General features: G+C 37.1%; 1 protein-coding gene across 14 annotated transcripts in view; it reads right to left on the reverse strand.

Moving 5' to 3' along the window:
• nfasca (neurofascin homolog (chicken) a) overlaps positions 1–15,519 on the reverse strand; it is a 122,070-nt gene that overhangs the window by 55,015 nt on the left and 51,536 nt on the right. For 9 of the 14 annotated variants that reach the window (XM_051673217.1, XM_051673208.1, XM_051673218.1 and 6 more), the window contains exons 3-5: positions 6,974–7,143; positions 2,030–2,047; positions 341–446 (exon numbers count right to left, since the gene is read on the reverse strand). In XM_051673217.1, the coding sequence (XP_051529177.1) occupies positions 341–446; positions 2,030–2,047; positions 6,974–7,067 (218 nt within the window). In that variant the 5' untranslated portion in view covers positions 7,068–7,143. The remainder of the gene's footprint in view (positions 1–340; positions 447–2,029; positions 2,048–6,973; positions 7,144–15,519) is intronic. The other 5 variants (XM_051673219.1, XM_051673210.1, XM_051673216.1 and 2 more) reach the window with 1 other exon arrangement.

Raw genomic sequence — 15,519 nt, forward strand, 5'->3', positions numbered from 1 at the left:
TTTAAAAAAAGCAAAAATGTAAGTTACATTGAGTAATTTTACTCCATTTTCGCTCGACTTGTAATGTAAAGTCATAGTTTCAGTTAAGTTTGTATTTTAGTTAAGGAATATTTTTTTCCCTGCTAGTTCACATCTTTGTAATAATTTTAGTTAACTATAATAACCTTGAAATGTACATATGAGTTGCAGAAAGAGATTCTGTTTTGAAACAGTAACGGTTTGCTGACAAACAGGAAATGTAAAAGTGCCGATAGATGGAGACAAAGAAAGAAGGACAGAAGAGACAGAGAAGACGAGACGCCTCAACAGTACAAAGGAAAAAGTTTTCGTCCATTCTCACGTTGGCACTGGGTTCCCCTTGGCCTCGCATTCAATGATGATGTTATCTCTGGGGTCCACAATGTAGTCCTTCAGCGACTGCTTCACAATGGTAGGGGGCTGTTTCACTGTGGTGGAGGGAAGGACAAAGAGAGAGAGAGTCTTATCTGACCAGCACTGTGGCAGAACACTCAAATCAGTGTTACACATAAGTCCCTATTTTTCAAAGCACCAATTTTGGTTCCATTCACTCTTATAGTGACATACATGAAATATTCGCAAATTAAAGATAAAATAAAGAATTGAACATTGAGTGGTGTGCAAAACCTGCTGCCATGATGCTAGGGTGTTGTGCATGGTTGCCAGGATGTTGCTATGTACTGTCATTACTAAGGTTTTCTGATTTAGCATGTTGCTATGTGGTTGCTAGGGTGTTCTGGGTGGTTGTGAGGGTGTTACTTACTGGCCCAAGACAATAGAGGCGACCTCCAATTCTCTATGATATTCTGTTCCGTGGGCCTTGGTCTATAGGTAAGTCTACGGATTTTCATCCCATTATATCATCCACCAGGTAAAAAGTCCTATCAAAGGTCTTAAAAAACGAAGTGCACACTTGACCTCCACCAGTCGCACAATTTGAGGTTTTATTTGTGTGTACAAACTCTTCAGGGCACGCAACTTATGCACTTAAATGTAATACTTTAGGCTGAAATATACTCAACACATTCTGTGAACACAATTTCTTGCACAGTTGCGTTTTAAAGTGTGTCAGACCCCAATTCATAACATGCAAGGACGCATTGCATTCTCAACGTAGCCACAAGGGGTGCTATAGCAGACATTAGTGTGAACTGTCCTTGAGTTTTCTCTTTCGATTCAACTGCAACTGCAACAGTTTGTAGAGAATATTTCTGAGCAAGTAAGTTAAAGTAAATATATTTATAGCAACCTACCTGAATAATAACAGTAATAATCCAGTTTAATGGCACAGACTTCTGAAGGGAACTCTATTGCCCCCTTGAGTACTGACTGAGGTTTGTTACTACCACAGAAACTCAAGAACCCACATTGTGAATGTTCGACTGGACTGCACATTGTCAATGCTTTGGCTACGTTAGCAGTTAGCCAACTAGCCTTAGCAAGCACCACTACTTAGCACAAATGGACAGAACTCTGATTGAAAAAAATATCACCAATCACCATGACTATGATACTATGCTGATGGCAAAGTCTTATTTGTAATTTTGTTAGTCATTAGATTGTTGCAGTCCATGTAAATATTAGCCTCTGCCTTTGCCAATTCATATGTATTAAGTTGGGTACATGATTAGCGGCATGATTCTGGAATACTCTGCTCTACTTCTAGCTGGCTGAGATCTGTGGTTATTCTGGCATGGATAACAAACCCCTGAAGTAATTCTCCCTCTTAAAGACACAGCCTGCCAAAACGACATGCTCTAGGGCTTACATTAGAATATTAATAAGCATTAATAAATTATGGGCATTATCATTTATCTGGAGTAGCAGACTGAACTTATGTGCTCTCTTGAGCATTGTGTTTAGGGTCTTAAAAAAGTTCTTCTGGACTTTATTTGCTCTAATTGTCAAAAGAGATATTTAGATTTCCGATCTGATCAGTTATGCAGTAAGCTGTATTAAAACCAGGCACTAATTTAATGAGCAAGTTAATCTGTGTTAATGAAGCACTTACGCTCTTGCTGGATCTTTGCTGTTAGTTCCAAGGAGGAGCGGAGAGACAAAAACATTAATTGTTGAAAAAGGGAACATGAAAAGCAAGTGAAAAGACAGAGAAAACAGGGTACATGGGAGAGCTTGTAATGACTTGTTATTATTAAGACAAAGCAATGACAATAATTTGGATTAAACGATTAAAATGGCTTCAATTTCAGACTAGTCATCTATTCTGCCCTACAAAGACAAAATGCAAAACCGGTAAAAATTACTTCAAAGCTTTTTGGTTGTCCGGCCAAGTTGGATTATAAAAGAGTCTCACTCTGTTTTCTCGGGATCTGAGCATAGTTGAGCCAAATCAGTTTCTTTCAGGACAAATCGAAGTCTACTGTAAAAGACCTGATTCCAGGCATTACTCCATTATAACAAAATGATGTAGTTACTGCATTTTGTCTTTGTATGGCAGCAATGTCATAACTTTTATAAGACTATCACATTTATATTAGTCAATGGCTGCTAAACAGAAAAATATGTTTCTTACAGTCATTACACATGGTACTATGTCTCTTTTAAAGTCCCTCTGAGGCATGATTTTTTAAATCAAAAGGAGAAATTATATATTAATGTTTATTTTTTTCTGCAAAACAAGAATATAATAATTTTCAATCCTTTTATTTTCCAAAATGTTGTACTTTGAGAGAGTAAAGCATGTGTCCACTGCAATAGAAAATAGGAATAAATATTCCAGAGGTACTGTATAACATGTTGAATTATGGGAATTAACATGTTGAATTATGGGAAAGGGTCAAATGTAATCACCGATGGTGGTTTGGACACCCTGAATGGTTAAAAATAGCTCTTAAAGGGATAGTTCACCCAAAAAGTTCACCCTCTTGTCATCCCAGATGTGTATGACTTTCTTTCTTCTGCTGAACACAGTGATTTGTGGAAGAATATTTCAGCTCTGTAGGTCCACACAATGCAAGTAAATGGGTACCAAAATTTTGAAGCTCCAAAATGCACATGAAGGCAGCATAAAAGTAATCCATTAGGCTCAAGTCCATCTCACTCACACCTATCATATCACTTCTGAAGATGTAGATTTAACCAGTGGAGTCTTATGGATTACTTTTATGCTGCCTTTATGTGCATTTTGGAGCTTCAAAATTTTGGTACCCATTCACTTGCACTGTATGGACCTACAGAGTTGAATTATTCTTCTAAAAATCTTCATTTGTGTTTAGCAGAAGATAGAAAGTCATACACATATGGGATGATATGAGGGAGAGTAAATGATGAGAGAAGTTTCATTTTTGGGTGAACTGTTCCTTTAAAGATCTGACCAAACTTCAGAGGGTTAATACAGTAACACCAAAAAATTAACAAATATACTTACCTGTTTATGGGTCGCAGGCGAAGCAGAGAGAAAGTTGCAAATAAAAAGAGAGAGAGAGAGGGGGAGAGAGAGAGAGAGAGAGAGAGAGAGAGAGAGAAAGAGAGATAGAGAGATTAATTTTAGGACAATTCTAAAAAAGCAGTACATCATAGCAAAGATGAATCACTGCACTGTCACATTAGCAAATCATAATCTGTGCATTTTTCTTCCCCCAGGTGGCAACATATTTAATCTTTGACTGTGTTCCTTTGTCTGTCTGTTAAAATGACAGTCCCTGTGGGGGGTTCTCTCACATATGATAATAACCGCAATCATTGTGATGTATGTTCTTGGAGGACTCAAAACTGGGTTTCGCATTTGTGCCTAGCTAATTAAGGAAATATGACCTTCATTCTCTGGTTATAGCACCTCTACCAAGAACTATCCGAGTGTCCCTAGTGCTTTTCATAGGAGAGCGACAGGTGCATCTCTGGCTCTCTGCCATTCATCATATGGCATCAATCATAGCACTAGCACATATGCAAGGTCACGGGGGATGGGGCATCATGAGCAACATATGTGTTAGTGTGTTTGAGCGGATGTGTGATGAGGTCAAAGGTCAGCTGGGAGCTGATGACAACCCTTGTCAATAGAAATCGTGTTGGGAGGGGGGCATATGGAGAGTGAAGGGTCATTAGGGAGATAATGGAGAGATGCTAAAAGTCATATACATGCAATGTCACATGATCCTATCCAAAAGCAATCTAGTAACACCTAAACAGATTGTAGAAGCATTTTGGAGTTTTAAAGACAATCCAGGCACTTTATGGCAATACATGAAAAACTAGATCAAATACATTGATCTGATCTATTGACAAAACAGAAAGTTCAAGTTTTGAAATTTAGTTCATTTCTTAATGCATTATGCTTTAACCAAAAAATGTGTTTCTGCAGATCGACTGGTCAGTGGGTTAAATTTTTAAGGAATCCATCAACTGATAAAATGTTTACCTTCAATGCACAGCAAGTCGGTTTGAATAAAAGCCAAATGAAAAATTACAATATTAAGTTAACTTCAACCTAAGCTAAAGTTAAGAAGCTAAAGTTCAGCTAAATGTTTCATTAAGCGTGTTTACATGCACACCAGTACGCTGATAAATACCAAAAATCAGTATATTAAAAAAAATCTGACAATGCAAATAAAACCGCATTTGCATGAGATTTGAAATAATCATGTTTCTCTCTGCTTTTGACATCAAAACATAAACAGTCTTGTGCATTTGTGTACATTTGATAAACCTATAAAAACTTTGGTAAAGGTGTTTACATGCAATGCAAAATCAGTGTAATGTGTTAAAAACTAAATGTGCAAAGGAAAACCGTTGTCAGCTTATTTGCATAATCGCTGTAAGATCATGCATGTCAACGCTCTCATTGTCCCTCCCATATTAAAATGTATCAAGTAAAATTCAAATGTAATGTTCAAGTAAATGACTCTGTACATCATTAATGAGTACATCTTTGCAATGTTAGCATCATAACAAAGTATGTAAATAAATACATTAACATGGTACTTCATTATTTTAGGCCAGGCTTAAAATGCAACAATTAATTAATTAATATATGATACTGCAGAGAACAGGGGGTCCCTGCTCTGTCTCTTTCTCTCTTCTTGGCCTTAAAAAGATTGAAGATCCCCATTTCAGATGGTGCTAATGTGCCATATTCTACAAGCACCAGGACTAAAGACAGAGTATAAGTGTCCAAATGAAGACATAACCTAACACTAATAGTGTGATCAGATGTCATCTCCCAGTAGCCCATGTTGCTGATACATTCAGAGAGGTCAAGAGGTTAGAGGGGTTTTATGAAGTGCTCAGAGGCAGGATCGGTGCTCCAATCCATTCTATCTACACAGATCAATAGAGGTTCACACAGTCGGGATGAGAGACTGCAGTAAAAACCTGAGAAAGAGGAAGTGAGAGAGAAGATGCAAAAGACGGAATGCGAGAATAAGGGAAAATGAGAAGAAAGAGAGAGGAAAAAGCGAATGATGGTGTCTTGGGAATACATCAGAAGAGGGGGAGCTGGGGAGGTGCTGACAGCTCCTGGTCAGAACGAATCTCCCTCTATTGTTGAAGACAGTGAGCATTGAGCGCCTCTGGGCTGTCTCTCTCTGTATGCACTCTCAAATCATTTTTCATAAGAGCTAAAGCCAAATCTGGACTGCTACTGTTATGGAAACAGATGCAGCTAGATAACAGAAGGGAGAGTGGATTTATTGGTTTCTTTGTGTAAGATTCGTTGTAGGATTCATTGGATTTTTCACATTTATTGCAGGAATTTTCACAGTTCAAACAAGTTAAAGGAATAGTTAAAAAAAAAAAAGAAAAAAAAAATCTGTCATCATTTACTGGCCCACATGTTGTTCCAAACCCATCCGACTTTCTTTCTTCCATGGAACACAAAAGGATCTAAATCATTCTTTTAATGGTGAGACTACTATTCTAGGTGAATATAATTCTGGTTGTGTGCAATCGACATAATTCTGATATTTTAAAATATTGCACAGTTGTAAATGGATGTCACTACTATTACTCTGCACTTAATGACAAAATCAAAACCCATTACAGCCTCAATGAGTGGTTTGAGAACCTCATCAAAAACATGCATATGTGCAGTGTATATAATTTATGTTGTGTGTGTTAAAGTGGTACAATCTTACTATGGAGCTCTGCATGTACAGTGTGATCGGGGTGGGGATTATGGGTGAATGTATGTCCACTGTGTAAATTGTATAAAAATGCATTTCTATAAAAAAATAATAATAATAATAATTAAAAAAAAAAAAAAACATCCGTTGCCAACCCACTGTACAATAAGAATATGGATTACTGATACTGATTGCAATAATAATTTTACTGTGAAAAAAAATAAATTTATTAGTATTTCTTCAGTATATTTGTCTTGTTTTCCAGTAAAAATATCTAAACATTCTTACAACAAAATACATTTACTGGAGAAGCAAAATAACATAATATGAAAAGCTGAAGTGTGTAACTTTTTCGGTTTTAAAATAATTTCCTCTGCTCCAGCTTAATATACAGAGACAACTTTAAGTAAGCCATTCATAGGTTAATTTTGTCAAAAACAGTAAACACTGTGTCTCTGTGGCGCTATGAAAATTCCCATTTTTAGCAACCTGTCTAGACCCTACACAACAACACTGACTCAACCAATGGTGTGAGTTGGGGCGGGACTATCTGTTTGTTCGATCAATGGAAGATGGCAGGAATTCAGAAAGCTGTTTTGAAAACAATGTTTATTTTTGCAATTCCGTTCGGTGGCACTAGAGGCGGAAAGAATTACACACTTCAGCATTAAGTCTTGTTTTCTTTTTTCCTCAGAATTTCCCTCATTACAACCATGAATTAATATCTTATGTCATTTTTATTCTCAAGTAAATGTATCTTGTTTTAAGGATGGTTAGATATTTTTACAAAATAAGACGATAATACTGAATAAGAAAATATATTTTTTTGCAGTGTAAAAACAGTTATGATTATTTGAGATGTAATGATGACTTACGGTCTAGTGGGACTTCAATTGGAGCCGCCTCCTTTGACAGCAGCAAGATTATTGACAACACTGCCAGTGCCGCCCACCGCCCTTGTGTCCTCATCTCTCACCTCCGATTGGCTGACCCCTCCCGTCCCAGCTTCCTACAGACTTGCACACTTTCAGTCACGTCTTCTGACCTGTGAAAAGAAAACCAATAAACCATTTAGGAACTTTACTGCATAATATGTATGGACATTACTTGGACATTTAGAGCTTTCCTATGTGGTTGCTAAGGTGCTCAGAGATGTTTTTAGCATGTTGCTATGCAGTATCTAGGGGCATTGCTAGGGTTGCTTACTGGCCCACCGACAAGTTTCTGTGATATTCTAGTCCCTAGATTTGGCTCAGGTCCCTCTTTTGATGTACAGTATGTCACTTGTTTTATCATCCGTTGGGTAAAATCATAAGTCTGATCACTTAGAAAAGTAACAGCACACCTCTCCTCAGTAAACCGCACAATTTGAATCAACCAAAGCTAATGAATCAACTGATTAAATATTACCAATAATCATGAATATCATAAATTCTTTCACACATTTGTGTGCTTCAGTATGTGCCTGCTGTGTTAACTAATGCAGGCGTGGGCAATGTGTGCGGAGGTTTTCAGCTGGCCTACATTTACCATTGACACTAGCATTCCCTAGAGCCAATGGCTTTTTTCACAGATTTTGAATACAGCATTACTGCTGCCAGTGACATACTACGCCAACACAACACACTATGTGAAGCTAAACACCTACACATGAAGACAACACCAACATCCCAAGCTAGCAAGAAAAAGACAGTGAGGACTGTCTTTAGGTCGGTCTGTTTTCAGAAAGGGTCACTGAACCCCAAGATAGAAAAAAATTAATTTGATATGCACTCCTGAACAGACTGATGAAGTGTGTTTGACTTTGAAACAGACTTTAAAGTGGTAGTTCACCCAAAAATGAAAACGATATCAGAATTTACTCACCCTCATGTCATTTCAAACCCCATATGTCTTTCTTTTTTCAGTGGAACGCAAAAGGACACGCTAGTCAGAATGTTAGCCTCAATCACCATTCAGTTTCATTGCATCCTTTTCCAATACAATGAGAGTGAATGGTTAAAATGAGAAGCTCAGTCATTTTCATAACACCTCCTTATTTATTCCGCGGAAGAAAGAAAGTTGCACAAGTTTGGAACAACATGAGGGTGAATAAATAATTACAGATTTTTCATTTTTGGCTGAACTATCCCTTTAACTAATACTGTTCTGGCTGTACATCAATGCTCTGGAAGCTCTGTGTCTCTGCACCAGTACATCTGTCAAAACCTGACTTCAGAGGACTGACAGTTTCCCCAAACCTCCTGTATTCTCTCTCTCTGCCTTGAATAATTGTATACACACTCGGAAGGTCAGCGACAGACCCCTCCTTCCAGAAACTATACTTAGTTTAGTTGTTCATTCCTCCATTATGCAAATGCTTAGCCATACCCTGTAATTCACATGCCTTGGGTGGTCTAAGTAGCAAGACCCTTTATTACTTGCAAAAAAGGCAATTTCAGGGTCATGATCGGTGACTGGAGCATGCCAAATACCTCAACCCATTACACTGCTCCGTTTCTCTCTGTGCTCTACTAAGCACAATAGTGAGTCTGGAATAATGTGCTCAGATATCTAATCAAGTTGTCTAATCAATCAGATATTACAAACCGAATGTTCTTTGTCACTTTTGCATAGATCAAAAAAGATTTAAAGTGCGAAATGAAATAAACAGAAACAGGAGATGGATCAAGTGGAACAAACTCTTTCACAACACACTGATATGATCATTATCAAATATGCACACACATACACACATAGGCTGCCATCTGCTGCATGAGCCCAAAGCACCTCATCCACCCCAAGGGAACACTACACATTTTTCCTCTTCATGTCACTCATTCAAGATGTGCTAAAACAGATTGTAACACTAAGGGGCGATTTCACTAAACAGTACTAACACATGGCATTTTGGTGCAAATCCCTGCATCTTATTCACAAACCACTCACAATTTTTGAACATGCGTGGAATAGGGCTGTGTCGTGAGTCATTTTATGTAGTGCCCAACCGATATATCGGTATATATATATATATATATATATATATATATATATATATATATATATATATATATATCGGTCGGCCGATATTATCGGCCGATATTAGCCTTTCACCGATATATCGGTATCGCCGTATATTTTACCGATATGCGCTGATATGAAAACCTTTTTTCAGAACATATAATGCAGAAAACAATGCTTTAGAATTGGTGTCATAGCGTAGTTTGTCCAGCAGAGAGCGCTCCAACTCCATTGTTTACAGAGCTGACTCTGAACTGACGGTGGCTCTGCAGACAGGGCAGAGTTAAACAGTGCGGATTTGATCATTCTATTCTAATTATATTTCTAACTAGTTTGTGAAATACATACTGGAAAGTTAATAAAAAATTACCCCATCATTTTATATAACTAATATAATGTTAACCTTGTCCCTGACAACCATGTCACTCATGTTTATCACATCTGTTTGTTATGTGAATTCAGTAATGTAGCAGATTGAAAGGTAAACATCAGAGCATCTTTTTGCAGCTCAGCAGACAACGGTGTGGTGGTGGATTGTGTGTGGTGAGTGTTGATTTCACGCTTCGCTGTTGCCTAGTTGGTGAGACACAATGCTGGAAAGTAAATAAAGTCCATCTTTTACTCTCCATGACGATGAGCTTATTGCTAACTAGCTAATCACGTAGCTACTTTCATACCTTTTCAGAGTGGAAGCTAATGTGTTAACATGTATTCACCAAGCTGTTTTTTTCAGGATTCACAGTTTGGTACCCCCTTCCACCGAACAATTCCAGTCATTACATTTACAAAATGTAATATTTAAAAGTCTGGTTTTCCAGACATTGAAATAGGATACGTAATAAAAGTAGATTTAATAAATAGTATATTTGCCCAGTGTAAATAATAATATATAGGAACTGTTTCTAAAATAAATGAGGGATGATAAATACTAATACAACAGGCTGGAAAAATAGAATTTATTCATTTTAATATCCTATATATATTTTTTTGAATGTGTTGAATCTTGACATCGGGCGACGCACCCTAAAAACGGCACCGTTAGATCGGTTTCATGCTGAAGAGCCGCTTAAAAGTAAGCTTTTCTCTCTCTCTCTCTCGTAAATGTAAACAAGTGTAAATGCCAACATCATCATATATGTTGAAAGGACTGATGCCTGTCAACCAAAACATGAGCTCATTGATGTCATTAAATGAGTCTGCTTTTTTATTCCATCAGTTACTCCTGGTCGGAGACTGCCGTAAATATTTAGTTTATACGTAGGGTTACATCTTACATAAATTTAATGGTGCAACGCTCAAATATTTATTAGAGCGTAAATTGTGACTTAGTGCCCCTTTACGCCACAACTAGGCTAAGTTGTAACGTACGTATAGCTGGTGCAACCGGACCCTGATGTTTATTTAGCTATTTATTTTATTTTAATGTATTATTTATTTAAATGGTCAGCATTTGACTGATACTAAACAGTACTGATGTTTATTTAGCTATTTATTATATTTTAATTTATTCTTTATTTTAATGGTCAGCCATTGACTGATACTAAACAGTACTGATGTTTCTTTAGCTATTTGTTATATTTTTATTCTTTATTTAAATGGTCAGCAATTGACATACTAAACATACAGTACTGATGTTAATTAAGCTATTTATTTTATTTTTATTTATTCTTTATTTTAATGGTGGGCAATTGACTGATACTAAACAAACAGTACTGATTTTTATTTAGCTATTTATTATATTTGTATTTATTTATTTTCTCAGTGTTCATTTCTAGAATTTGTTGACAATGTATTATAATAATAATGTCAAATGTTCTTTGATAAAAATATTTGTTTAAGCCTTCTGAGTACCTTTGCATTGTCATATCAGTGCAAAATCGGTGCACAATCCACATATAAAACGTCTGTTTTCATTCCAGCTCAAAAATTAGCTATATCGGTAATCTGTGAATTTTCCTTCTCTAAAATTGTGATCAGAATCGGTCTCAAAATCCCATATTGGTCAGGCTCTAATTTTATGTGCAAACATGTCTTTGACCTTTCTATATAAATTAGGCTTATTATAGATTAATATAATAATAGCATAAAATAAAATAGCACAAACAGTGTTGTATTAGTTCAGAAAACAAGTGGTAAATGGAATTTTTATTAAAAAGAGATATTTGAGATTATTTATCCAGACGCGCTGTACAGTTAAGTAGGAAGTTGAGCGCACTTTTTGGATTTACAGGTTAGGGCTGTGCCGATACAATGATATATCTATATATTACAATATTTTTTTCCACAATATTGTATTGATACTTTAGATCCCTTTATTGATTATTGTATGATCTACTGTCTATCAGTTCAACAATGATGAAACGTATCATCTAAGTAAGCGCAAACTCCAAGAACAGCGTTTCTCAGTGCGGTCAGAACCACTTCTTTAAGCCGAGAGACAGGCATGTGGATCCAATCGTGATCCATTTATGATATCTAGATGCATCCCGATATAATAAATCATGAGATACATATTGCAAAACTTGTTTCAGGTGAATGGATCAGTCAGTACGTATACATTCACCGTTATAACCGTGCTACAGCTGGTTTTTGCATATTCGAGCTACAGTCTTCATCTGTCTGTCCGAATATACATGCCACAATGTGTAAAAGAATATTTGAAAGAAGGACGTAAGTGTTAAACACTTGTGTTTTTTTTTTATCTGATTTTGGTCTGTGGTCTGTTGTGGTTTTTGTGGTCTGATAAGATGTATACATGCTGGACGAAGCCGAGCTACAATCAGATTCTCTTGGACTGCAAGTCAGACTTTGCAAAAATCGTACTGGAACGATTTCAGTTTAAAAAATCATTCATTTTACATTTTAAAAGACATTTTAAAAAGATGAACCTGAAATCGAACTTTTAAAGTGCATGTAAACATGCTGACAATAAATGATGATGTACAGTCCTGGTAAAGTATGCCATGGTAGTCTGCTGTATTCTCCACAACCGAGGACTCAGTACCAACCCGTAAGCTGGGGTGATTGTGCCATTTAAACTGCCTTCAGTACTGATTTTCTAGGTGTGTTTGTGCTGTTGCATGATTTGCATAATCCTTTAGTGAATCAGGTGTTACAAACAAAGCAGACAGAGAATGCAGATAAACAATGCAATCAGTGGGCACAAATCATTCTTAGTGAATTGCCCCTGCACTGTGTGTGTCTGTATAGGCGAATTTGAAAAGAGACAGAGAAAAAGATAATATTAAGAGTAAGAGAAATTGAACTCGTCTCAAAAATGCCCTTCATCCTGACCGTTATTCCCATCATAACAGAGTCCAGGTGGTTAGAAATAGAGACAGTCTGAGGCCTGGAGAGAAGATGGAGATGAGCCAGAAACAAACTGCCAGAGAGGGTACAGTCAGCCCAGGGTTCCCAGCATCATCTTATTTCTCATTCATGCTCTTTCAAAGAGCCAAAATCACTTCAGGCAGCCAGGAATCCCATAAGCGCTTTTACAGGAATCTACTACTATTTAGTTCACTATCAACATTTTAGCACCTTAGTGTCAAGGTAAAACAACATGCCATTATTAATACTTTTGATACATCCACAATTTTATATAGCGTGCATGCCCTGAGGAGGAAGAGTGGGTTCTCTGACAGGCTCAGCTGTCTACAGTATGAACCTCCCAATATGTTGAATGTCAGTACAGCAATAACGTAACCCATATACAGTAAAAAGACCTGAAGTAACCAACCTGTGCCCTGCCAGCATTTCTTGTCTCACCCCTAACGTAATGAGACTTTTCAGTTCATTCTAATTAGGGAACAGCCAAGACAATTAGTCAGTTTTTTTTTTTTTTCTTTTAGTTTTTATATATTTAGTGGTGGTACTTTAATTAGTGTGCTGTGCTTTATCTGTTAAAAGGTTAGCATGGAAAAACCCTTTTGGAGAAGCTGCGTCTTTAAATTTATCCTATTTGCTTCAGCCAAACATATGCAGATGGACATCGTGGAAGTACATAATACATAGTACATTGGCAGCAACTCTAGAAACACACAGGATACTTGACACACAATTGATTCCTAAAGAGTTTGGAGTTAGCATGTTGCTAAGCTAGTGATGCAACAGTACGATGAGCATAAAAATACAAAGTACACAAATATTCAACACAGTCTCATGACAACTTATAATCATTCGTACAAGATGGTAAAATCAAAAGATATCGTACAACTTGACATGTATGAAAAAAAACTACGTTCATTCCCAAAGAGACCAACCAATCAAAACACAGAATTTCGAATCGATACAATACAGGAGTCAAAGTTTAGTTAAGCCTCCTATCCAAAACTTTATTTTAAGAAAGGAAACGTCAGTGAACAAATTTGGTTACTCATTCGATATTCATTTATGCAATACAAATGACTGTATGTAAATAACCTGTAATACACTTCCCTCATCTCATTCCAAACCCAGATGTTTTCTTATTTTCCTTTAAAAATCATGGTTCATTTGGGGTTTGGGTAAGGGGTTAGACTTAATGGATAGGTTTAGGTTTGGGTTAAACTTAGGAAAAATCACAAGAACGCTTATTCAAAACGCAAATGTTTCTCTTTCTTTCGTGGTACACGACAGTGGTTTTCCCAATGGTTAGGATAAGGGTTTAGGCAAAGGGTTAGACTTTATGATTAGGGTTAGGTTTAGAGATAAACTAGGAAAAATCATTATAACATTTTTCATTGGTTTGTTTCTTTTCGTCTATGGGAGTAAAAATTTTAAATTTTGTATGAGCCAACTCATCCAATTTCTTACGATTTTGCCATTTCGTACTATTATTACGACTTGTCATGAGATCGGCTTGCAAATTGTGGGTAAAAATAGTAACAATACTTTTTGGTAATTCTAAGTATATTTATAATTGACATTTCTCTCTCTATGTCAGCCATCTTGGATGGATTTTTGTATGCATTATGGGATTGCCTTCTCCGTGAAGGATACCTTTGCATAGTACATAGTACATAACTGTAAGTAAACTAAACATTATACTGTGATGCACTTGGAAAAGCATATTCAGATCACAACTAGACCCTAGATAACTCCACCGCCTTGTTAAATTATTTTCAAATTAAAAGACCTCACATTTAATTATGTTAACACCAGCTCATCAGCAGCATTCTGGAACTCATTAATATTATATAATTAAACAGCCTGCATCCTGCATTCTGGCTTCATGTTTCAAGTTAGTTTCCATTCATCAACAACCAGATGAAAGGAAAAATTATCATTTTTTGCAACAGAAATTTCCTATTCACACACTGTAGCAACAGAAACATTCAGATGGAGCATTTTAACCCATATGTCTTGTTAGAACACAGCTGAAGGGAGTGAGGTGGGCTTAAATGTGGAACTGAAAAGCTGATTAACAACATAATGGTCCTGAAACCCACTTCTGCTCCATCAGCATGTGAGTGGCTATAGTGTCAGACTCTTCACTCGTTAATGGTCACGGTTATCATAGCCTATAAGTGTATTATGGTCACAACAGCCACCTAATTCAGTGGCAAACGTGAAAGATATTCATTTTGAAACAGTTCTAAAGCCAGACAGGTGAAAAAGGTAAGACATTTACAGGTGTTCCAAGAAATATTAAAAGGCGTTAAGTGCCCCTTTTTAAGTAATTTTAATAAATAAAATGTCAAATATTTAACCCACAATTTGGGCAAATTAAGAAAAAAGGAGAAATATTTTAGATATACAACACAGCACTTCACCAAGTGCTAATATTTATAAGACCAAAAATAAGGAAATGGTGCATATCGCTGAAAAATACAAACAAAATGGCACTGTGAGGGCAAATGTCTTTGGTGCCACTGAAGGTTAAAGGCCATACAGACTGGGTCTCATTTCCCTCCCTGTGTCCCCAGTGAGGTAGTAGAGCCTCAGGCAATCTTCCCATCCAAAAACATGCACACACACACACATTACCCATACTCCCACTATAAATACTCGCATGCCCATCACAGCCAATTACCCTCAGTGGAGCTGTGCCTCTCCGCCCAGACGCCCCACTCCTCCTCAGGCCCTACCACTGAGACAGGCTCTGAGGATACTGGACTACAAGCCCCCTACAGCTGTCACTTACACCCACCATATGCATGTTTTAACACTCCATTTTCAATACGATAAATGTTTAACTTCTCTTACCTGAGGGCATGTTAAGAATGAAATGCCCAATCCCCATGCTTACACTGTCACATACACACAGTACACAGCAGCCATATCACCCTGTAGCTCAAGACCGGTTGCCCACTGAAGCTAAGCAGGGTTGAGCCTGATGAGTACCTGGATGGGAGACCTCCTGGGGAAAACTAAGTTTGCTGCTGGAAGAGGTATTAGGGAGGCTAGCAGGAAGTGCTCATCCTGTGGTCTGTGTGGATCT

This window comes from Myxocyprinus asiaticus, chromosome 35 (genome assembly GCF_019703515.2).
Source record: "Myxocyprinus asiaticus isolate MX2 ecotype Aquarium Trade chromosome 35, UBuf_Myxa_2, whole genome shotgun sequence".
Taxonomy (NCBI): Eukaryota; Metazoa; Chordata; class Actinopteri; order Cypriniformes; family Catostomidae; genus Myxocyprinus; species Myxocyprinus asiaticus.